General features: G+C 33.0%; 1 protein-coding gene across 1 annotated transcript; it reads left to right on the top strand.

Annotated features, from left to right (window-relative positions):
• Positions 1–20,301: 20,301 nt before the first annotated feature.
• Positions 20,302–22,328, top strand: LOC134235952 (5-hydroxytryptamine receptor 1A-like). Its single transcript, XM_062718127.1, has one exon. It carries the CDS (start codon positions 20,343–20,345, stop codon positions 21,813–21,815), a length of 1,473 nt encoding a protein of 490 aa, XP_062574111.1. The 5' UTR covers positions 20,302–20,342; the 3' UTR covers positions 21,816–22,328.
• The last annotated feature ends 2,853 nt before the right edge of the window (positions 22,329–25,181 follow it).

Here is a 25,181-nt window from a genome sequence, read left to right as displayed (position 1 = left end):
GTGGTATAAGTTGAAGTCCGACAAGCAAATATGCTGTTATTATCAAAATAGGATCTTTCACTATGTATAAATCTATTTACAAAATTATATATGCATCAAAATTAGATGTTAATGACATTGTACAATCAAATAAACACGATTTGTTTCAATCTTACATTAACTCCTAGAAATCAAGATAAGTGTGTGAGGTAGAAGTGCGGACCTCAAAAAACAATTACGTCATGAAACAAAATGGCGACAGTGCCGAGTGATCATATAATGTCTATTATTTTAAGATATTTTGATAAATACTTAAGATATCAAGCTAAATTTTCAACATGTTTAACTTTTGTTGTTTGGTGTTCCTTAACAATTTTGAAAGCACAGACTAAATAGTATGAATGTTATAGCATTGAATCAGTCCACGAACTTTTCGAACAACCCTCGTATCTTAAAATAAACCAATATCTTTATCAAACAAACTATTCCAGAATTGCCAATTCTTTATCATAGTCGTAAGGGTTTGTGTGAAAATGGCCAAAGGATTTTTAATTTATTAGTATAAGTGATGCTTAAAATTTGATATAAATTGTGGTCCTTTTTAACATTGTACAATGTCCAAAATGCTTAAACTTTGTCGTTTTTGAAATAAAACTTGGTCAATGCCCAGAGATTTCATGTTTCTTCATGTTAAATGTAATCAATAGTGATTAAGAAAATAATTTAGATGTATAAAAGGTTTATTCTTAAATCAAAAAGCATTATTTTCTTCGATAAATATACTAGTAACCCAGTGAATTTGAAATAAAGGACACCACAAAGAGCTGTATATGATTCATATTTGTACATGTTTATTTCACTGAAAACAGGAGTAATGCCAAATAACAACTGATCTTAAAGATAACAACACGCATATTGTCCTTATCTATGTTGTTTTTTTTTTTTTTTTTTTTGTTTTTTTTTTGTTTTTTTTTTTTTGCCCGGTTACGGTTACTTTGTGATAGGGTGTACGATTCTTGATTCCAAGGCCCGAACAACATTAGGTAGACCAAAACACCTGACATCAAAGGAACATGTCACATTCATTTTGAGATCTTGAAAAATTGGGCCCCATGTTAAGGTAGACAATGGCACGATAAAGAACCTTCACTGCTGAATGACCCTGACTGCTGAATGTTTACGCTGTATGCAAGATGAAATATGGGGCGATAATTTCTTTCTTTGCAAATATTGAAAGGTAAATACTTCGCTTCATTTATATATTGATTTTTTTTGACTGGTCTATATTCAATAAAACTTTTTTGTTACAATAATACATTTATGTACGAGCTCCTATATTTTGCCTTTCATACATTGGAATTTTTTAAATAAAAGAAATTAACGATCCAATGTGCCTTGTTTAATGAAAGACGTCATTATTTTTCAAACTAAACGCTTATATATATAATTTCATATTATATATGTTCCCAGTTGTTTTTACATAGAAATACAGGTTTTCAAAGTTTTCGCATTTGAAAATAAAACGCAAAGGTTAGCATTCAGGAATGAAATATCTCTATTAATGTTAAGTTTACTCCGGAAATTTTTTTTTCGCCCATCTACAAGGATGAGGTAATGGAAATATGTAATGGTAATTGTCAGTATTTTTTTACAAATTTTGAAGTTATTTAAAGAAGAGTGTAATTAGAGTGAAGCGTACATGACCAAATTTTCGATTACATATAATTGTAATTTAATTTTCTTTCGCGTAAGAAATGTAATTCACAAATACATGTACTTTTTACTTACTTTTAATAACACAGATGTTATATGGCCCCCATCCACCCCCTCAAATCTAAAATACATGTACATTATTCATAGAGGTTAACCGATCTATTGGACAAAATAAGCTATAATAATTAATTTTTTTTTATATATTTCCTTTATTTATTGAATGGCTGTTTCCTCTTATATATCTTTTGAATCATATTTATCTCCCTGCTAATAACGTACAAATAAATACACATAAAATAAATAAATTTGTTTAAGTTGTTTATGAATTGACACTTAGACCATCTACTCCACTGACTTTTAATACTATGTTTGCCATATCTATGTACAGCTTGTATTAGAAATGACTAACTGGTGCTAATTGGTGTCCTGGGATAATGTACATATTGACACTGAACTTATATAAATAGAGATTTTACACTGAGTTTGACTTTATCTATCGGTTGTTTTGAATATATACATTGAATTTGTCTTCACACAAATTCGTTGTGAAAATTTGCATCACAAAAGCCTATAAGAAACGAAAGGAAAGTGTTATACAGACAGACAGATATACAGACAGACGGACGGATAGACGGACCCAAATGAATATCCTCTACTTTCCCTGAAAGCGGAAGACAAAAAAGTAACTGAATCTGAACGGACAAATTTAAACGTACGCTCATGACTATTGTTTTTAGATGATTTTTTTTAAAAAACGTAATTCGTCGTAGATAGTCCCCTTCAATAAGCATTCCGTTAATTTAATGGCCCTTGTAATAACCCTGTCTGTAAATATATTTTTTTTTAATTTCCTCACATTTTCAAGCAACTATAAAAGCCTTATTTTATACTTAATGTAGCTACAAATTTCCTATGAAACATATGGAGATAAAGAACAGTATTAAAGAGCAAAAGTCTATAAAACAATACAAAATAGGAGCAGAGAAAACACGGATCCCCAAAAACATCAGAGGTGAGCATGCCTGCAGGCCGGTCACACCCGCCGTGTGCTCCTTTGTCATAATCAGGAAATAACAGAAAAATCCATCGTCAATTCAGTGTACGAACAATGGACTGACAATTAGTATGGAAAACGCCAGGCAGCATTTGACTCAATGATAAATTGTATCATTTGCTGACAAGGTCATAGAACTTACGAAATGATGACTTTAAACGAGACTGTTGATATTCTTGTTTCATCAACTTGTTTGTCAATGATTAACCTCGTTTTAGAAATTGTTCATACGTAGAGCATGCTCTGGCGTATCGAATCCTGAGATATATAATCTCCGTATGCAAGTGATGAAGGTGTATTGTTGCATAAGTAAGGGAAGGTGACGTCTGTAAAGTTAAAGTCACCACGTTTATCATCCTATATCTACTTCCACTATACCCAGCGCTAGAGTATCTCATTCATCTTAGGTAGATTCCCAAAGGGTCTTTTTGAAATATCGGGAATTAACAATGTTCGAGCTCAAAAGTACTTTAAACATTACAAAGTAGGAACGGAGCGAACACGGACCCCCAAATCATCAGACGTTGGATCAGGTGCCATGGAGAAGTGAGTATCCCCTGCCGACCGATCGAACCCCCCGTGTGGTCCATGTCATGATCGGGAAATAACGGAAATATCTGTTGTCAATTCAGTGTATATATAAAGGCCGAACAATCAGCACGGGAAAGATCAGTCAGCATTTGACTTAATAATAAATTGTTGCTGACATGAAGAAATTCGAACTACAAGTTGATGATAAAAAAAAAACTTTCATTCTACGCGGCTGTAACAGAGAGCTCCTTTGATAAGGTCCAATACTAACTGACATCTTTTTACACATTGCTTGGTCAGTATTTCAGATTGACAACTAACTTCTTATTGAGCTCGCGAGCGGGCTACAAAAATGCTTACACATGAATGACATCATTAATGGTTGTTTTTGTTCAACGTTCTTATTGAGAATTTTCAATCATATGGAGATGCCACTACTTTCCGGTGGAGAGAAGCTTTACTTGCAACTTAGGGCCATTGAACAGTGGGGGATATTTTCGTGCCAGTACCTATACTGCAAGAAATTAAGGATCTGGGTTTATTTAAGCATTGAATTCATATTTTGGGATGTCTTCGGTCCTATAACACACCTGACCGTGCCGACAAATTGAATGCGGTATGATAATTTGTCGGCACGGCCAGGTGTGTTATAGGACCGAAAACATCCCAAAATATGAATTCAATACTTATATTAACATTCTTTAATTTCTCCTCTTCATAATTGTTTATTTCCGTAATCTTTGATGTGAATTTAGCGCCCTTCAAAACTGGTGGGTTTTATAGACGTAAGAGCCGTTTGTGACGTTTGTGACGTCGTAAAGTTAAATAACGCAAACGAATATTGCAAGAAAAAAAAGTGACAAATTATTTTAAGTGCACATTTGTTGTATTTTTACGTTAAATCAACAGAGTTAATCTTTTTAAATTAAATTTTGTCAAACAAGGTTTGGCGTGTGTTATAGAGATTTGAACGTCATGGATTTCTAATGGATTTCATAAAGAAAATTACACTGAATGTAAATATACAGTCTCATCGGATCGGTCTCCACGTCCCAAAGTGGAATTCGACACCCACGGCGTTCAGATCAAATCTCTAGAGCAGACATTCTTACCACTGCGCGACACTGACGACGTATGATATCTGAATCTACCTTTTTTCAGAGGTCTATGATCGATGTTTATTAAATGCATTGTATTATTGGCCTTTGAGCATTATTTGTGATCTGTATATCCTTATAATATTTCTACCTGTTAATGGATTGAAAACAATAAGATATACGTGTATGTATATATTGCTTAAGACGAATACACCTATATAAACTGAAAAAATAATCAGTCATTGTTTATCTTTATCAAATAGTTTTGCAGTTGTGTAAATATGAAATATTTATTCCCAAAATACTTTATTTTATAATCCTTCTTTGTGTATACATCAAGACAATTTATTTCATATCTATTCATATGCCTGATTAGTATAAAGATTTGTTCTGAAAGTAAATAATATTGATTTTGGCCTTATTCTAATCGACTGCCAATAAATAAAAAGAATGTCCCCTAATGAACGTTTGTAATGCTTAAGTACGTGTATTCATCTGAAATTTGTCCTACGTAAGAAAAAATAGAAATTAGATATTTGACCTCATTTTTTTGGTCAAATGAATTGCGAGAATAATCATTACATATACCTTCAAAGGCCTACAGGATTTATTTAAGGAAAAAAATTTCTAATTTTTTGGTTTTATGATGTGTTCAATCGAGTGGCTTGTGTGATAATTTGCATGAACGCCGAAGGAGCTTATGCATAAAATTATCACGCAAGCCAATCGATTGGTGATCACCATTGAACCATAAAATCTGAGTTATTCTTTACATTCACATGCTCTTGATTCCAGATATCCACGGGCTCTATGCACTGACTCTACTTGCTCTGACTCTATTTGTCCCGCCCTGCACGTGCTTTTTTTCAACAGTACCTATCGATGAACCAGTAGGAATTATGTAGAAATAAAGTACATTTACTATTTGTAATGACATCTCAGACAAAGACATTGAGAATGTAAATATTTGTTTTTAAAAACAAACTGAAAGAATGTAAACGTGCAAGTACGTATATCATACTTACGAACGTGACCTGTTATTATGTTCGAAAGAAAATAAGCTTAACGAGATAATAATATTTGCCACCTCAGCAATTAAAGACAATAGTAATCGAAATTGGGTAACTAAATAAACGTAATTTTTTTATTGATTCTCCTGTGAGATCTTTTATACTTATTCATTAATTTGCAATTGTTTTGTACTTTTTCAACCCATTTCGACTTAACGCATATTTCATCAATCTGTGTTAGATGAATACCCTACTACGTGTCACCGGCATGACTACATGTATTTAAAAATAATTGTAAAATTTGATTCAGTTCGTCATCATTTTGTAAGTTTTATGTCGATACAATGACATTGTCAGCAAACACAAATTATCATGAAGTCTGACTGTCTGACTTTTTTCATACTAATCGTTAGACCATTTATCACAAACTAAGTTGTCGACGGATTTTTTTTTCGTTTTCCCCGAACATGAAAAGGAGCACACGACGGATGTTCACGACAGATGCAGGCGATGCCCACTCCTCCACATGGCACCTGAGACCTCTGATTTTTTGGAGGTCCGTATTTGCTCAGCTCCAAGTCTGTATTGTTTAATGTATTTTCAGCTTGGACAATGTTCATTATCTCCAAACATTTCATACGCTAATACTTTGATCAATTTAATAGCGTAATGAACTATTTCCCCTTTCACAAAAGACAAAAAAATAAACCTTTATTTTGTATCTTATGCAATATACAGTATTTACAAAACGGCATTTGATTACAAATTATGAGTTGAGCAGCCTATTGTCTGGCAATGCCAAATCTATATATACGTTTTACCAGGCAATTGATATATTTCTTTAAAAATTTACTTCGTGTCATAATTTTCTTTATACTATTTGTATAAATGTATAAATTAATCATTTGTTTCTCCCAAGAATGTTTTAAATATCGGTGTTGATCAGTTATTGAATTCATGATAAGTTTCCTTCTTTTCCTTTTAACCTTACTGGAAAGAATATATCTTAAGCAAATACTGTATAGATTGGCTAATATAAGATTTTTAGTCGGTAGCTGATCAGATGAACGACCAATTCTATGTAATGTGGAATTTACTCAGGGTTTAATTCGTTATAAAGTACTTTATATTAAACTGAAAAGTGTTTCAAATGAAAAAATAATACATATTAGCAAAATATCATGGTTTACTATCTAAATTTTTTTTTAAATTTCGCTTCGGAAAAAAATAATTAGTGAACTTTATATTAATAATCCCGAAGTAAAAAGAATAGCATTTCAGTTGTCTGAGTATCGAAATGGTTGGAGCGGTTGTTTTGGCGTAAGTAGTAAGTAGCTGATTCTAATGTCTCAGGTTAAATCTCGCTGTAAGACATAGAAACTCGTAATTCGGATGACAAAGTATAAATTCATGTCCCGTTTTGCGGTAGGTGCTGGGAAAAGACCCCTCAAAGGCCGTTAGCGCAAATCCTGATCTAAATTTGTAGATATCCACCGTCAGGTGGTAGCGTCTCAATAAAATGTATTCAACGGACAAATGTATACACTTTTCCAAATAAAAGTAAAATCGCTTAATTTTTTTTCAAATGCAGATGCAAATCTCAGATCCTTCGAGAAGGGTTTAAAACACACAACGAGTTGGACAAAAATCACCTTTTATAACAAATTATGGATGATTCTTTTTATCCCAAGTTTCTACATCACAATCGCTTGATTCTTTTAAAATGCATGTTATTTCATGTCATGATAAATATAAAGGATCTCCCATGATTTGTCTCTGGATTTAATATTTGCAATGAATTTGTTTTTTATTATCCCAAAGCCTTCGTTAAGGAATAAATACACACAACGAGTTGAATAAACATCATATCAAACAACAAATTATGGATGATTCTTTTTATACCATGTTCCACAATACAATCAATGTGTTACACTGTTTTTGTTTTTGTCCGATTGATATTATTTCATCACTCTAACGCAAAACCCATTACGACTGTGATATAAAAAATATCAGGTGAGTCACATCCACGAAATACAGGGGTCAAAATGGGATAAATAATAATTGTCATTGTAATTACCATGAATAAAAGTCAGCATTCTACCCAATGATAAAGATTGTATTTGTTGACAAGAGCAATGTAACGACCACAGGACTTCCGAAATGATGACTTTATTCGAGACTATTAATGTTCTTGTTTCTTTAACTTTTTTGACAATAACTTACATAGAGAGAAACAAACACCCTTATGCAGGTGACAAGGGTAAATTGCTATAAAAGTAAGGGGAAATTAACGGCTGAAAAGCTGAAGTCACCATGTTTATCAAAAGGCTACTTGTTCAGTAAAATTAACATAGAATATAAAATAGAATAGAAAAATATGAAAACGATGTGTTAAACTCTGCGGTATCTCTTTTTCAAGATTACTGGGATATATTGAGTTGAAATATGAACAGTTTTTTTTTTTTTAATTAAGAAATGACTTTAATTCTTGGCCATATTATCGAGTATAATCTGGTTTAATTGGGTCATTTAACGCTTTATAATCCGCGAAGCGGATTATAAAAAAGCGTAAACTGACCCAAACCAGATTATACTCGATAATATGGCCAAGAATTAAAGTCATTTCTTATAATTTAATTTTAAAATAATTAAACAACTTTTGATGTAAAATTGCGTTGCTTTTTACGTGTTTTATAAGTTCAAATTTACCGCGCAATAATACAACCGTAGTAACGGAAGTGATTTGAAGCGAGGGGAGGTAATAACTGATACATAGATCTAGCAGCCATGATGTTTGTTTACATGAGGTAAGAACGAGTAATTGTTTAAAGTTGAAGGTACATTTATTAAATCTGGAATTTTCCATGGATTCCGAGGACTGGAAATGAGGGGATTGCATGGATATGATGATTAAGCTGGTCGTCAAGGGGGTGTGTCCCCATACCAAACCAGGTTATACAAAATGTTTTGCGTTCCTTTTTGGAAATCAACCAATGAGAGGCGAGAATACAAACAAAATTAAATTATTTTGAAATAACAGTTATTGTAAATGAAAAAAAGATAAAAACAATTTTAAAACTGATGTTTTAAGGAATGAAAACCATAGAAAAGCATGAAGGTAGAAGGGGGGAAGTATCAACCAATTTGTAAAGGGCGCATAGTATATTCATAATATTAGCACATATAGATTATAGATATCATCTTAAATCTTTGTTAATGATATATATTTAAACATTACCTGGAAGAATTGGCGCCAAATCCATAAAATCGAGCGCGTAATAAACATCCAAAATGCCAAAAACCACAAAAAACCTCATGCTAATGTACATCCAGGACTTGTATTTACATCTACCAGATGATAGAAAGAGACACAAAGAAAAATCCACCATAGAATTCTCCACAATGTATGGTATTTTTTATATCCAGGCAAGAAAATATTTCAGTTCTGAGGAGAAAACCTTAAAGTTTTTGGTTAGAAACCTCTTTGAAAGAATACTCTCCCTTCTTGGTTCATGGAATAAAATAATTTGTCGTTGGTGAAAAAGCACTTATTAAAAATATAATCCTTCTAATCATCTATTTTTTTCGTTTATGAACAAACTTCCATATTGTTTATATCGAAAGAGTTGAAGGTCTTCATTTTGAATTTCTTATGATTCTGTTATCGCTGTTGTTAATGTGTAAAGGAATTACAAGGTGTTACTTATTGAAATGAACACTGAATGAGAACCCAGTATATTTGTTCAGGTAGTGTCTCTACAGCAATAGGTAATCAATTCGTGTTCAAATATTTTGGCGTAAGACTGAGAATGCAGGTAAAATAATAACTTAGGTACATATGTTATAGCTATTTTTAAAGCTAATTATAACAAAATCAATCCCTCATTAAATAATGAGATTAATTAAAATTTAAAACTTAAAAAACATTATTTGATTCTGAAAGGTATACCTTTAAAAACGTTTCTTTAAATATAAAAAAAAATTATCGTGCAAACCTAAAGGGTTTTTATTTTAAGTTATGTTTATCGATTTTAAAGAAAAGGAAATTTAAAACATGCAGATCGAGAAAGGATATAAAGAAATCAAGGTGTTTGCCCTTTACTTGAAGACATTTATTTATATTTTTTCTTATTTATTTTCTAAATCTTTTTTTAACCTGTTCTATAAAATGTATAATGCAGCTTCATGATTTTATACTAGTATTTAAAATGAGGGTGACATGATATACATACTATTTGTACCTTGTCCATGTAATATATCTCCTAATATTCAGATCTCAAATTTCGTGTTTCATAAGAGCTGTTGTCTGTTCATCCTTTAATGAGGACATGAAAAGTTGCATTTATTATAATTAATCTTATGAGTTGCTCATGTTTTAGCCAAAATCCTCACACGCTAATTTTCTTTAAATCCAATTTTGCACTCTTATTTCTCTGAACTTTTTAATGATATTTTTTGTATTTTTTTCTTTTAAATCTGGTATATTGATGCATAAGCTGATAACTCAACAGCGTCTGCAATCATTTGAAAAATAATACGAATTGTACATGTATATAGTATTCCAGTGGAATTTGATTTCAAGGTACTTGTCACTTTAGCCTCTAGAAGTTGCGTATCAAAATATTAATTTAATCAAATAAATTAAAACTGATGAACTATTTTATATGCTAATGTGTATGCTCGCTACAGCGTGAATAAAAACTCAAACTTTAGTCAAATATTTACAGAAGGAATAAACAATCAAATATTTATATGAACTGGCTTCGTAAATGAAAACTAATAAAAATGCAATGAAAGAAATGTTTTCTTGTATCGATTCAAAATATGCACGTCTTGAACAATACGGGGGCTGTTCAATAAATCATGTCCCCGGTGCTCGAAGAAACAATAAAAAAACGCTTTTCAATGATTAAGTTTTAATAATTTCACTTATAAATATTCTCTTTTAAATAAAATGCATGTCCGTAACATGTTTATCCAATTTCTGATTGTTTTAGAACACGTTTTTGAGTATGCCCTTGTGTTTACTGAAATATGGCAGATCGTAGGATTTCCTGGACTTATATATTTTATCTGAAAGTTTTTTTCTTCAAGTTTGGAAAATCAAAGGAGCTAAAGGTTGAAAGATCTGTTGGTGTGTCAAAACATTAACTTTCTGTTTATCCCCCAAACTCCTTTACTCTTCATGGGGTGTGGGTTTGTCATGAAGAAATTTAATGTAGTGGATTCCTGATTCTTGTTCCTTCCTCTCAGAAATCTTTCGATTTTTTGCAAAAGGTTTGCCTTCTAGACTTCTCTTGGAATTGAACTTCCTTCCCGAATAAGAATTTGAACAACAAGACCACTATTATTTATGAAAATGGCATAAAAACTGAGTGTCTGTGTGCTCCTGCAATTCTTTGCTATTCTCAGACCTTTGCTGTCTTTGCCAAGTGCATCTTATTGTAAATGTTGTTTTGAGGGTTTAAAGCAATGGATTCAAGTTTCATTATTTATTTGAATATTAGACAAGCTCAAAAATTTCTGATTTTTTAAAAAATAACATTTAACTTCAATTCCTGATAACTTACTTACACACACTTACAAATGGTTGTTTGTGGTTACGGACGTCGAAATGGAACTCTTTTAAATAGACATTATAAAATTATATACAGGACTGTTTCAGGCCGCTAAAATGTAAATAAAATATCAATAATAAGAGTTAAATGCATAATTAATTATAGGATACCATTCTAATAGCAATTTTGCTATATGTACCTACAATAAAGGCTACAATTAGAGAGAAAAAATCGTTGGCGTAAGCTTTTTAATGGCATATGATCTCTATTTATATGTCATTTTTCTCAGTACAGGAAATTAGCTATATTTTTTGCTGTCTTTGCCAAGTGTTTCTTATTGTAAATGTTGTCTTAAGGGTTTGAAGCAACGGATTCAAGTTTCACTATTTATTTGAATATTAGACAAGCATGGATAATAACAATTTCTGATTTTTAAAAATAATTGTTTAGATATTCTTATACACTGCCGTTCACACTCATTTTTCAAAACATAGGGTGACCTTTGAGTACTAAGCTTTTTTTTACTGTCACATGTTTCTTTAAAACAGTGTGAACAAAGTCAAGTTTAATGGCATATGATCTCTATTTAGTATGTCATAGAGTTCAGGAAATTATTAATTTTTTTTTTGTTTTTGTTGATTATTTTAATCCAATAAAGAGTAAATTTTCTAACGAAATCATTTCAATTTCATGACAACTTTTCCATTGTCCATTTTCAAAATTGATGAAGTAATATTCCGCTATCAGCTATATATGGTATTTATCTCCCAACTTGTTTGCTACTCAAAATAGTATATTTCTTTTAAATCGAGGCAGTCTCCCCACACACAAGTTGATGTTATAGGGATTTTTGACAACCAAATCAAAAGTCAGGGTTTTATAACACACTGTAATGACCCTGTTACTAAATATAATCTATAACTGGGTCGTATTTTGACTGATTAGTTTCATACCAATAGTGAGGCTTTGTTCTTGTACTAAATTTGACTACGGAATATTCCGTCTACTTGATCAATACAAAGTCTCACGGCAGGTGTGACCGGTCAACAGGGGATGCTTACTCCTTTAAGGCACCTCATCCCATATCTATATTTTCCTGGGGTCCGTGTTTAAGTCGTGCTCCCAGACTCGTAATGCCTGTAGTTTTTGAGAAATCGATCACCATTCGCTTTCTTCACCTTTTTAATTTTAAATCTCTCAAAGTTTGAAAATAATTTGTAGATCTATGTAAATATGATACATTTATTGACTATGTTCTCGGGCAACATGCGTTTTGTCGGACCCAAGAACCAAACTGTCTGCCTGAGGCCGTTAGTTCAAAGGCAGACAGTTTGGTTCCATGGTCCAACAAAACGTATTTTGCACAAGAACAATTTTTTGACATACGTGTATTTGTACTGTCTTCTGTGATTTAAACACAGGTCCGTCACTGTTGAACACCAGCAAATTCTGTGATGTAAGCGGTCCAACATCTCATCGACCTGTCCAACATACAACTCAGCGCTCAAACATCGATTTATTTATGCTCGCTCAGCAAACCTTAGAAATGTTAAATTATTTTCGAATAGATTTGAATAAGAACAAATCTTTAAAGATATAAGAATGGTTAATAATCAAAGAGGTGTCGTTTACCGTCCTCCTATTAAACAAATATTCTCCAATTACTGGAAAAAAGATTATGTAATTTTTAGCCATATTGCTACTTTAAATCAGGAATGAATCATTAAATAATTTAATCAATTTAATCAATATTGAAACCAAAAAAGTTGTTAATTAATTGGGGTTGGTCAGAAAAGAAAGCAAAGAAATATTTAAGGAAAAACGTCATATGGGCTTACTTTTGGTGTGTAAAAAATATCGAAAATCGTCCATTACTGCGTCAAAATCAACATGAGGTCATGCTCAACATTTAAGTGACACATTATATTCACATGTGAAATCAAAAAGTAAGTACGGATGATATGCTGCTGCATCAATTCTCAACATGTATCAAAGACTTTTTCCAATGATAATGCTAGAGTATCACTGCTTTTTAGGAAAATCAACAAGGGAATTCCAAACTATATAGAAATAATTATTACTTTAGATGCTTCTGTGCAATGTAACCCCGGGTAAATATTTACACATGTTCATAAATAATTAATTGTTTATCTAAGTTAATATGTAAAAAATTAAAATACAATGAAAATTCATGGTACTGATCTCATTAATCGATTTAAAGTAATGGGGGACTTTGACCTTGTTATTTGTTTTTTGGAACAGAGCTGACGTAAGACATGCTCTAAGTTCTATGATCATTAACTGATTTTAATGTATGTCTTCGCTTGTGAGCTTTAAAATTGCCTTTAAGTGTACATAAAAACACCTTGCTTTTCCTGAAGACTAACAATTTTGACGGATATTCATATTTTAGGAACGAAAATGGACAAACAAGCTAAAAAATACCTATAGTTCAATAAATAAAAAAAGCAAATCAATCGAATCCCAATAATAAAAACTGTTCTCTTCCATATTTCTGTTTTACATCACTGTTTATTTCTTGTAAAATATCTATAATTTGCAATATAATATTAGAAATACTAGTAACATACACACGTTTCAAAGAAGGATTTTTTTTCCAAATGCTAATTTTAATACTTTTTTCATGAATTGTCACTCGTGTGGAGCAGTGGTTAGTGTGTCTGCTCTAGAGTCACGGAGTAAAGAGTTGATCCTTTATACTTTCCGTGTTCGAATCCCACTTGGGGACGTGGAGATTGGCTTTCTCTCATGATTGAATCTTTAATGAATTGATATAGTTTATGTCACCACTTTTCATTATACAGTTCCATTGTGAGAAGCTGGAAAACAATAGCTATTCGAGACACTGCATTTAAAATGAATGGTCAAGAATCAGTAAACTAGAGTGAAATTAAACGTTGCATTAAAGCTGCTGTAAAACTTGTTAAGAATCCAAAAGTAATAATCACTGAATTATTTGAAATCTACAGCAACCGATTTTTGTTTTATAGACACAGCAGATGAATTTCAATAAACAAAAATGATGTAATGGGCATTAAAAAAAAGGCTGCGAAGAGCAAAGAAATTGCAAGAGCACACAGAAAGTTTAAATTTTTCTGCCATTTTCGTAAAAAAATAGTTGTCTTGTTCAAATTCTTATTCGGGGAGGAAGTTCAATCTCAAGAGGAGTCTAGAAGGCAAACTTTTTGCAAAAAATCGAAAGATATCTGAGAGGAAGGAACAAGAATCAGGAATCCACTACATTAAATTTCTTCATGACAGCGTCCAAACCCACGGAGTAAGTTAATATTTTGTCACACCAACAATATTCGCCAGATTTTTCACCCTTTGGCTTGTTTAATTTTCAAAACCTTTCATAAAAAAAGATACAAGTTCAGAAAATCATAGGAAATGCCGTATTCCAGTAAGGCGTTAAGGGTCATACTGTACTCAAAAACATGGTCTAAAAACAATCGGAAATGGTATATAAACATGTTACGAACATGTGTTTTAATTAAAAGAGAATATTTGAGTGAAATCATTAAAACTAAATTATTGAAAAGCGTTTTCCGAGCACCGAGGACATTATTTATTGAGCAACCCTCGTAAGTGCCGAGTATAGGACAAATTAAATTTGTAGCTCTCCACCGGCAAGACATCTCCAAATGAGTGAAAAATTCTCGAGAGGGACGCTGCACAATATATATACAGTGCCCACTGTCCAATTGCACAATATATATACTTTATTCCCAAAAAAAATCTCTATATAACTTATATAAATTGAATTTGACTTGAACACGTATTAAAGCTAGTGTTAGGTGCACCTTTGTTTACATGGCATTTTGTGACACTAGATTGATATGTTTTGAAACAGTTATGAATCAGTTTGGGTTTAAATTACTTTTCTGTGAAAGTATTGTTTGCATTTTTTCTAAATTTTTTCACTTTTAGCTTGTGTGTGACAATTTGTAGGGACATTGAAATGAATAACAGGACCATTGACTTGAGAATTGTCACAAACAGTATGAAATACATAACCATATTAAAGAACAAATAAAAGAAAACATATTTTGTTTAACATCTTCAATATCATAAAGTAAGAAAAATGGCAGTGTCCATTTGTAACTATTAAAAAAAAAAAATTTTATAAGTCATTTTATTAGAAAAAATGTTATTACATTAAATTCATAAGTAAATTCAACAATTTAATTTAGGAGAATAGCCAGGTAAAGTGATCAAACGAAACGAAAGTGTAAGTTTGAAATTTGCCCACCCTACATCTTTGTGTGGACTTGAAATGTGACAGAAATAGCCAACACTGAGTAATCCGACACACTGTTTAATCCGACATAAATTTAATTTCCCATGGCATGTCGGATAAGACAGGTTTCACTGTACCATATAAATTGAATTTGACTTGAACACGTTTAAAGCTAGAGGTGCACAATGGCATTTTGTGATAAAGAATCTGTGAAAGTATCATTAAATTTTTTCAGTGGTATAGGAGGAGTTGCGGATAGGAGACATATACTCTTCAATATCATAGTAAGAATGGCAGTGTCCATTTGTCAGATCAAAAGTAATCTACAGTACCGACCAGACCCACCCTGACACCCAAGCAATCCTAGAAAGCAGTCCCTGGGACTGGTTTGGGACAGCTCTGGGACTGCCCTCGGACCGCTGTGGGACTGCTCTGGGACTGCTTTGGGACCGCTCTGGGACTGCCCTCGGACCGCTCTGGGACTTCCCTAGAAAACAGATCCAGCAGTCCTTTGGACTTTGATCATTCATGTGTGAAGAAGGTTCCGCGTGACATGATAGCTCCGCCCCCTTGTGTATTCTGAATTTGCAGGCTCTCTGTTCTTGTTTTGTTAACTTTCAGCGAAGAAATTTTTTCAAAAAAGCCAATACTCAAAAAAATGCTTTCAGATTATAAGTATGAGAATCGGTCTTTGCTCTGTAATTATAAGATCTAATTATAAAGTTATTCTGGTAGAAATTACGCAATTCAAGTTTAAATTTCTATACAAAGAAAATAATATGGAAACCAATATCCATCACAGAAGATAAAGAAATAGAATTATTTTGATGAAAGATTAATAAACCACATAAATGTTATTAAATATTCATGTTAATATTAGGTGTAAACGTTTTCTTCCTTCAATAAATATTATTTCGAATTATTTCTATGTGTGTACTGTTCATAAATGACTGTTGCATAGTTGTAAGAATTGTTGACATTTGTTGATACTACTCAGAATCAATTTCAACTGCCTTTTATAGTTCCATTGTTTATTGACAAACTCATTTCTGAGTAAGCTCCGCCCTTTAAATTAATAAACCCCGCCCATGCACTGGAACTGCTTTGACTGCTTTCTGGAACCGCTGTGGGACTGCTTTGTGTCAGGTTGGGTCTGGTCGGTACTGTAGAGGTACTGTGAGCAATGAGCTCACTAATTAATAAGTACCTCCCGCCTCGCATATATTTATAATGACATAAGCCATGTTTTGATCTGGGTTACCCAAAATAAGTGTCAGATCAAAATGTAAAATAGATCGAAGGTCAAAATGGCATTATGTAGTTAAGCATCTGTGAAATTATCGTTACATTCTTTATTACATAATGCCATAGTGCACCTCCTATTTCCTAACTTTTTGATCTGACACTTATTTTTGGTTTTGTTTCGAAGAACAAAACATGGACTTGTGATTATTAACATATGGGAGGCGCGGGGTATCATTTAGTGAGCTCAGTGCCCATAGTATCTCTGAGTTTATATTATCTGTCCTTAAATAAACGCACTGGGATCTGCGACACGATTAGAAATTTTATCCTGATCAGTGAGCACATTTTTAATTAAAAAATGAAATATACATGTAACTTGTGTAATGGTTGGATTATAAGAATGAAAACCGTGTCTTTTTCACAGCTTTGGAAACCATTAAAACCTCTGTCACAAATTCTAAACAAGTTTTACACAGAATGGTTATGTATCATGAGCACCATGAGACCAAGGATCAAAGTCCTATTTCATATTTGGATATTTTACTAGAAAAAGACGTTATTGGTAATCTAACAATCACGTACGCTCTATGATAAGCGTGATTACTTAACTTTTCTATTGTCAACTTCCCTTATTTATGCAGCAATATATCTTCATCACCTGCATACGGAGTTTATACATCTCAGTTGATTCGATATGCAAAAACATGCTCTACGTGTGAATAATTTCTAAAACGAGGTAAATTATTGACAAATATTTCCATTTCTAATTTTTTTCTCTTTGATAACTCTATGAAAGTTAGCGGAGTTGATTTCTTGATAATTCCGACGGAATGTAAATTAGGCAGGTCGATAGGTCAGAAGCTGAATAGGCCTAATATGCATGCAAATCTCGTGCGCATCTGTCTCTGTCTTACGCTAAGGAGGCCAAATATGCATGTAAATCTCGTGCGACTGCCTTTGTGTTTGACGTCAGTAGCCGAGGACTATTGAAATTGGCATGAAATCTACGTTGACATTTTTAGAATCTATAAAAACAATTTAATTTCACAATAAATGGAAATATGAGGAATCACTGTCTAGTTAGTATAGTATGCCAGGGACTTTGCCCGTTATGCAAATTATCCCATGTTTCCCACTATCGTTGATGCCCTGGCATACTAACTATACTAACTAGACAGTGATTCCTTAAACAAGTTAAAGAAAGAAGAACATTAGCAGTCTCATTTAAGGTCATCATTGTATACCTTCTTTGGTCGATACAATGACCTTATCAACAAATACAATTTATCATTGAGTCAAATGCTGACTGGCGTTTTTCATATTAATTGTTAGTTCTTTACACACTGAATTGACGACGGAGTCTCATTTATGTTTCCGATCATGACAAGGAGCTCGGCAGGAGATACTTACTCCTCCATGGCACCTGATCCCACCTCTGATCTTTCGGGGATGCGTGTTTACTCTGCTCCTATATTGTATTGTTTTATGGACTTCTGAGCTTGAATACTGTTCGATATCTCCATATACTTCATTAAAGGTATTCAATCCCTAATAGGAACAAATTCAGTGAAATTGAATACATAACAGATATTTAGGCATTGAATACTCAGTTTATTTAGACATACTTGCCATTTATTATTATTAGTATGTATAGTGGGATGTGTCCTAATTTTCGACATTGACTTTTGGCAAGAGTTATCGCCCCTTTTTTTAATTAATTAAAAAAATCAATTAAAAAAATTTAGCCGGTAAAAAAATCGTTTTCAGTTGTCAATCTATTTTTAATGTTTCAAGGCTTCCTTCCATTTATTGATATTCAAATTATTTGAATTTTTATTAAAAAAAAACCGCTTTTCCCCATAGACTTCAATGCATTATTTGTTAATTAACTACTGCTTAATAAATGAAATTTGTGCAACTTTCTCGCGGGCAATCCTTTTCCACTATAAAATGCTTTAATATAATATCAGAGTATTATATACTTGACGGATATTTAAGGGGAGGGAATTTGGTCCTCTTAGGGATGGAAATCCTTAAGAGAAATCGTCTTTTAAAAAATAACCTTGTTAAATTTGTTGAGTCATGCATGTGAGTGAAACAAATGATCTGAAAAGGCCGAGTTTTTTACGTGGAATAAAAAGCACTACAAGATACATGAGACAGTTTTATTGCAGTATATTGGGATATGGATCGGGACTTTACATGTATTTAGATAATGCACAAATAGCAGATTCTAAGCAAAGATGGACGGGCGTTTTTTTAAAGATTGTTAATACTAACTAAAAGCTTTTTTGCACCTCATATGTTGGAGCATTTGACCATGTTCTCTTGCCAAGACTGTCATATCTTTTATTTTACCACGAGAAACGATGTTAACCCTTTTGAAAATAATTTCCTACACTCGATGCCAACATTTTTATCTGTAGCTATTGACAGTTAAGACATAACTCTTCAACAAATAATATCAGATACATAAATGAATATATGAAATGAAAATATTTAGAATATATCCATTAATGGACGAATTTAGTTCGGCACGTAAAAAGCAATTTCAATTTGGGACACAAACCAAAAGAAATTAATTCCTCGACAAAAATCGCTAGCATTAACGGGAATCTGATTGGAGAAATAAATAACCATTATCACTGTTTTCCATTTTAAATTATAACTACTGGAAAAATTGTTAGACAGAGGAACACCCCCACCTCACCCAAGGTAACATGTACTACTAGTATATGAGTCTGTTAGTACATCAAGTTTTTGTGTCACCGCCAATAACGACCAATATATACGTTGACCCTAACATTAAATCACAGACAAGTCTAACACTAATCTATCAATAATCTGTCCTCCCACACTTTTCTAACACTCTGAATATTAATGACGTCTTGACGAACAGACGGAGCTTCCAAGACGACCGATCGGAGAGAGATACAGTTTCCCGGGGGAATACTCCGAGTTTAATCAATAGGCAATATCTAACGTTATACTGTAGTTACGTACAAAATGACCAAATCTGGTTAAAAGATAATAAAAATTTATAAACCTCCGTGCAGTGTTTGTTTTTTAAACTGTTGCCTTAATTGGTCCTTGAATATGGTTAGTCTTCGTCATAGCATCATAGAGATCATTGCACACTTTTACAGACATGTAACTAAAGCTGAAAAAAAATGATGCTAGTTTAAGCGTGTGGATAAAACAAATGTTGTGCAGAGCTAATGGATTAATTTATATTATACAAACTGCTGAAAATAATTTGGATGCGTAATAATTTAAGTATATATACTGAAGAGTCGCGCATGGAATTATTCCTACTTTAATGAGGACCATTGTTAAACACTATATCAGGAACTTGGTAAAAGGTAAAATAGGAATGGATTAGGGCTTTCATCATGTCAGAAATGGGATTTAAATTATCCATCGGTTCTGTACCTGAATGGAATGAGTGATTACCTTGTATGTATGGGAAGGCCATGAAGTTACAGATATTCATACTAGTACATCTTGATTGGAGAGACTTCAATAACCTGATTGGACTTCATGTTTAAAATGAAATGTGAAAATACAGTGGGGACAAAACAATCAAAAGTGGACTTCATGTAAATTAGAAGTTTGAAGTCCAGCAAAGAATGAAGTGTAAATGTTAATGTTTATAAATGTACAATCACGTCATTGCACAGCAATATATTTCACGTCATTTCAAAACGGATTTTTCTCCACTGGAATTAAATTATGAAAATATTTTGGAAGACAATTGGCAAATTTACAAATGGACTATACATTTGAACTGGAAAAATTGCTGGTTAATATTGTCAAAATCTCCGAACGGGGTGCGATCTTCTGCCCTTAGTCCTGATACTTCAGCACCATTTCAGAACAATCATTCGTTCTACGATGAGTAATTTCAGTCCAGATTTTGTGAGTAGAACAATCAGCATTTTCATCGCCATTTTCGCCGTTCTCATCATCATCGCCACCGTCTTCGGTAACAGCCTCGTTATAATATCGATCCTCACAGACAGACGTCTACACAGGGTGGGAAACATCTTCATCGTCAGTCTCGCTCTCAGTGACGTACTGGTCGGTATCTGCGTGACCCCCTTCGCACTGATTTATCAACTCCAGGGGACCTGGAACTTCGGGCCCGTCTTTTGCGAGTTCTGGGTGTCTATGGACATCATTTGTTGCACTGCTAGCATATTGAATCTGTGCATGATCAGCTACGATAGATATAACGCAATAGCACAACCTCTCCATTACGCACAGTTTAGAACAGTCCGGAGGGTTCTGTTTTTAGTCACCATAGCCTGGGTGTATTCTATCGGTATTGCTTTACCGCCCCTGCTGGGATGGAAAACGCCGGACCCAAAGTCCCCAGAGTCGTGTGCCATTTCCCAGAATGTGGGATACACGCTGTACTCCACTATTGGAGCGTTCTATTTACCATTGATCGTTATGCTGTGCTTCTACTGCAAAATATTCCAGGTCACGTGGTTAAGGGGTAAACAATGGGTGAGGGGTCCAGGAAACAGTCTGATCATTAAATCCATGAACAGATTTAAGAAACGAAAGAGGTACTCCTCCTATAAAACGTGTGGTTTGTATTGTAACATAGGTGAGGAAGGGGAAGGCAAGGACAGGCCTATTAGTAATACGGAAAGCGAAAATAAAGGTCAATCCAATGATATATCACACGATATGAAACAGGAAATACCTGTGAGTGATAATACTCAAACTCTTGACCAACCAAAGATAAAACCAAAACGCCCCATTCTTGTGCGTCAGATTTCTTTCCTCTCTAGCACCGATTCTGGATACACTACCACGTCCGGTGAAGCCTCAGTTTCAAGCGACACCATGACAACAAAAGATTATCCAGAGCGCATGCCCAGCATCGCAGAGAACGAAATCATCACTGAAGTTGTGGACAAGGAAACAGGGAAGCTCATTAGTCAATGTCGTGGTGGACAGACCATTAAGAATGGAGGCGACCTAAACTTTCCACAGACATCGCTACCTGCAGGAAATTCTGGCGACAAGCAAGTGAAAAATGTCCGAAAACGTCGTCATTTGAAGCGTCGAGACACGATTTCTCTGCCACAGGAGCGCCGAGCTGTCCGTACTTTGGGAATCGTGGTGGGGTGTTTTTTAATCTGCTGGCTGCCGTTCTTCATTGTAGCACTACTCGTGCCTTTATGTCCAGAAGGTGTCTTCCCTGAGTTTGTACAAAGCTTGGTGCTCTTCCTCGGTTACTTCAACTCCGCCTGTAACCCGGTTATTTATACATTCTTCAACAAAGAATTCAGGGCAGCCTTCAAGAAAATTTTATGCTGCAAATTCAGAACTCCCACCCCAACTTATCTGTAGATGATGTGGATGGGTTTCCTTAGCTTTGTTTAAAATGAAAAAAAATATACGGTTATAATAAGGTCTCTATTTCGGATATACTTTATGATAACTCTCGAATTACCACAAATTAGTGCACATTATATACTGGCCTTTCAGCCAAATTTACTCATTTTATCCACGTACAATGTTTATCTATTACTCTTGTCAGGCATAATCAATTTTAACTCATTTGTGTAAGAAAATGATGAAAAAAGCATCTCCCTTTCTAAAATCCCAAATATTTTCCTATCAAATGTATTAAAAATATCAAGCTGTTGTGGCCCTAGCTGAACATTTTATATATCATTATTTGAACACAAAGCTACAGATCCAGTAATGCAATACTGTGCAAATTTACCTCACAAGATTTTTTGCGCACTGTTGGGGAGAATTTCTCCACTTTCCAGCATTGGTCAATCAACTACCTTTCACTCCCTAGTTCTGGACCAACTTCTTTAATCAATTTAAAGTCTTTAACCAATCTGTATACATTGAAAGAGCGATATATGTTAAGTATCTCAAATGGCCCCTTAAAATGAATATCTTAGTTTTACTTTATATATAGCTTTAATTTGTACAGCTATATATGTGACCTTTAATGGTCATTTTCATTTTGATCAAAATGCCGTTATTTTAGAAATATGACATCATAAAAATCACGTTTTCCCGCCATTTTAGCATATTTTGTATAAAACTGCTTATTTTCAAGCAGTTTTTCTTCCAGAAAATATAGAGCGCAGCCTAGAACAAGATTTATATTTTTACCAAAGATGTATCTTTCCAATACTAAAAAGTGACAGAAAAATAATGCATGTTCTACACTGCGCTCTATGTTTCCCATAAGAAAAAAACATCAAGAAAAAGGCATATTTTTGGCTTTTTTGCTAGATAGCAAAAATAGCATTATTTCTAATGTCATTTACAGTTAGTGAGTGCATGTAAATGCGAAAAATATATTGGAAATATCTCTAATATAATCTCTTCTACAAAATGAATATCAATTAAACATATCAAAATGTCATTCTAATATGTTGATTTTCCGGGGGCCAAAATTGGCTCTTATCATATATACTCCTTTATCCACCTCTGAATCCTTTATAGTCATCTTTAAATATGATAAAGAAGCTTATAATTGATTTAAATTGTCTGTTGGGTTGCATAAATTCTAATCATGTGAGTTTATTGCTTCTTCTAGAGATGACTATAAAAAGTTGAGAGGTGGATAAAATATACAGATTCAATGGTTAGAGAATGTGTCTAAAATTTGGGAGTGAAAGGTAGTTAATTGGCCAATGCAGAAAATGGAGAAATTCTTTATAAAACCATAACATCACAGTTCTGTGGCTATTGTGGCCCCAATTCAAGATTTACTTTGGTTTCTAATCACAATGAAATGGATTTCCATTTCAATGTAAGCAGTCAGATGTATGACCTCTGCCATACCTTCTGCTTCATGGTACTTGAATTGTTCTGTTTGAGGTTAAGTAAAAAAACCATATATTTCAACTCAACATAAATTAAATCTAAGCAAGACATAACAGTACTTACAAATTCATAAAAATTTAATGATAAATATTTTTTATAATAATAAAGTTTTTGTGCTTTCAATAAAATTCATTTGCATCACTGTGTTATTTCATAATTCCATGAACCTTTGGAAAAAAAATTTCTTCAAAGATTGAAAAGCTTAAAAATTCGGTCACAAGTATTCTTTCTTTTACAAAAATTATATCTTGAATGTAGTGAAAATAAAGCTTTCACAACAATTGGCCTCCTGTATTTAATTACACTCAATGTCAGAGTCAGCATAGCAGAGGAAGAAAGAGAAGATCTTATCTGTCACTATACACCTTTAAACAATCTTCATAAAAACTGGCCACCCCTTCCATGGCCAAATCTGCTGTTGAGATTTTGTGATTTTTTAATGATAGACTTTCTTTGTGCTTCATCAAATCTGTTCGCTTGAAGGTCAAGGTCACGATCAAAAGGTCGTCTCTCTTTTGGTTTGTTTTCCTCCTCTTTCTGCGCAAAGAAAATGAAATGCAGATCATCTTTCTCTGAATTAGATCACACATTTTAATATGCTATTATTAATATGTTTAATATATTTTCTTAACTATTTCTCTATAGATTTATAATTTTTAACATTAAGTCATTATAAATTCTGCATAAGAAGATGCATTTTCTTCCTTTCACTTGCTGTTTAATGTATAACATGTAAAAAAAATTTTTTAACAATGCATTAAATACACAACTTTACTCTCACTCAAACCAACACTAAAAGTTCTCTTACCATTTTCTTTTTCATTTTCTTTTGATGCAGGTCAAGCAATGATTCAGTGCCACGGCTTTTCTGTAATCAAAAAATAAGACAGATTTATTAAGAGAATTCATCTTTAAATCATCTCTTCAAAAAATTTACCATAATAAGATTAAATCATTTTTAAAATGAAATTTTTTACACCTTTCTTGTATTACTTACTGAGAAATCTGTTATTTGTCAGATATTATAGAGTAATACATGCTTATAGTGAACACTCTTATAATTAAAATGATGCTTATAGTGTAGTGACTTTTATTACCTGTGGGCTTGAAAATGTTTTTTTTTTTTTTTGCAATATTAAACTATCACCAAATAATATACTATAATGAAAAATATTGTCAATCCTTCAGCATCCTACATCAGCATGTATGTCAAAAAAGCAATTAACTTACATAACATATACATAACAAGATGTGTTTGTGGATCTGTTGATCTCTGCTGCTGGAAATATTATGTGATCTTTTTCAGAGTTTGAAGTTATCCCCCTCCTATAAAAAACTTGATCGATATTATAAAGTCTTTCAGAAAACAAGTGATTATAATCATTATATTTATATGAAACATTTAATCCATTTCCCCATTTTAAGCGCTAACCATTAAAAAGTTATGAAAAGGTTCTTTTTGTTTAATTAAAGTAGGGTTTTTAAAATCAAATTTATTGTCAAAAGGTCAAAAATAAACCCTTTAATAATGAATTACTAACTGATATGTCACCATCATAAAGGATAAAACACATCTGTCTGAAGGTTTAAATCAAAGTTGAAGTAAGATCAAATAGGTAACTAATGCACCATACTTTTTTAGTTTTAAAGGTATTTCAAAAGTGTTTAGGATATTAGGAAAAACTGTTATACAACAGCTTTACACATGTGAAATAGATAGTTATTCAAACCAAAATTTAAAGGCCTAACCCCTGTTCTCTTTTTGGCTCTGTCCGCTGGACTGTCTGTCCACATGGACCGGTCACTCATGTCTGGCCCAGCGTTGAAGCATAAAAATATAGATCAAATGTTTATTTCAGA

This window comes from Saccostrea cucullata, unplaced genomic scaffold, assembly GCF_032062105.1.
Source record: "Saccostrea cucullata isolate Sc308-1 unplaced genomic scaffold, CSIRO_AGI_Scuc_v1 ctg1034, whole genome shotgun sequence".
Taxonomy (NCBI): Eukaryota; Metazoa; Mollusca; class Bivalvia; order Ostreida; family Ostreidae; genus Saccostrea; species Saccostrea cuccullata.
The sequence above is the reverse complement of the archived record's forward strand: the minus strand, read 5'-3'. Positions and strand labels throughout refer to the sequence as shown.

Coding starts and splice junctions, on each gene's coding strand:
- LOC134235952 (XM_062718127.1), top strand. CDS start 20,343: ATGAGTAATTTCAGTCCAGATTTTGTGAGTAGAACAATCAGCATTTTC.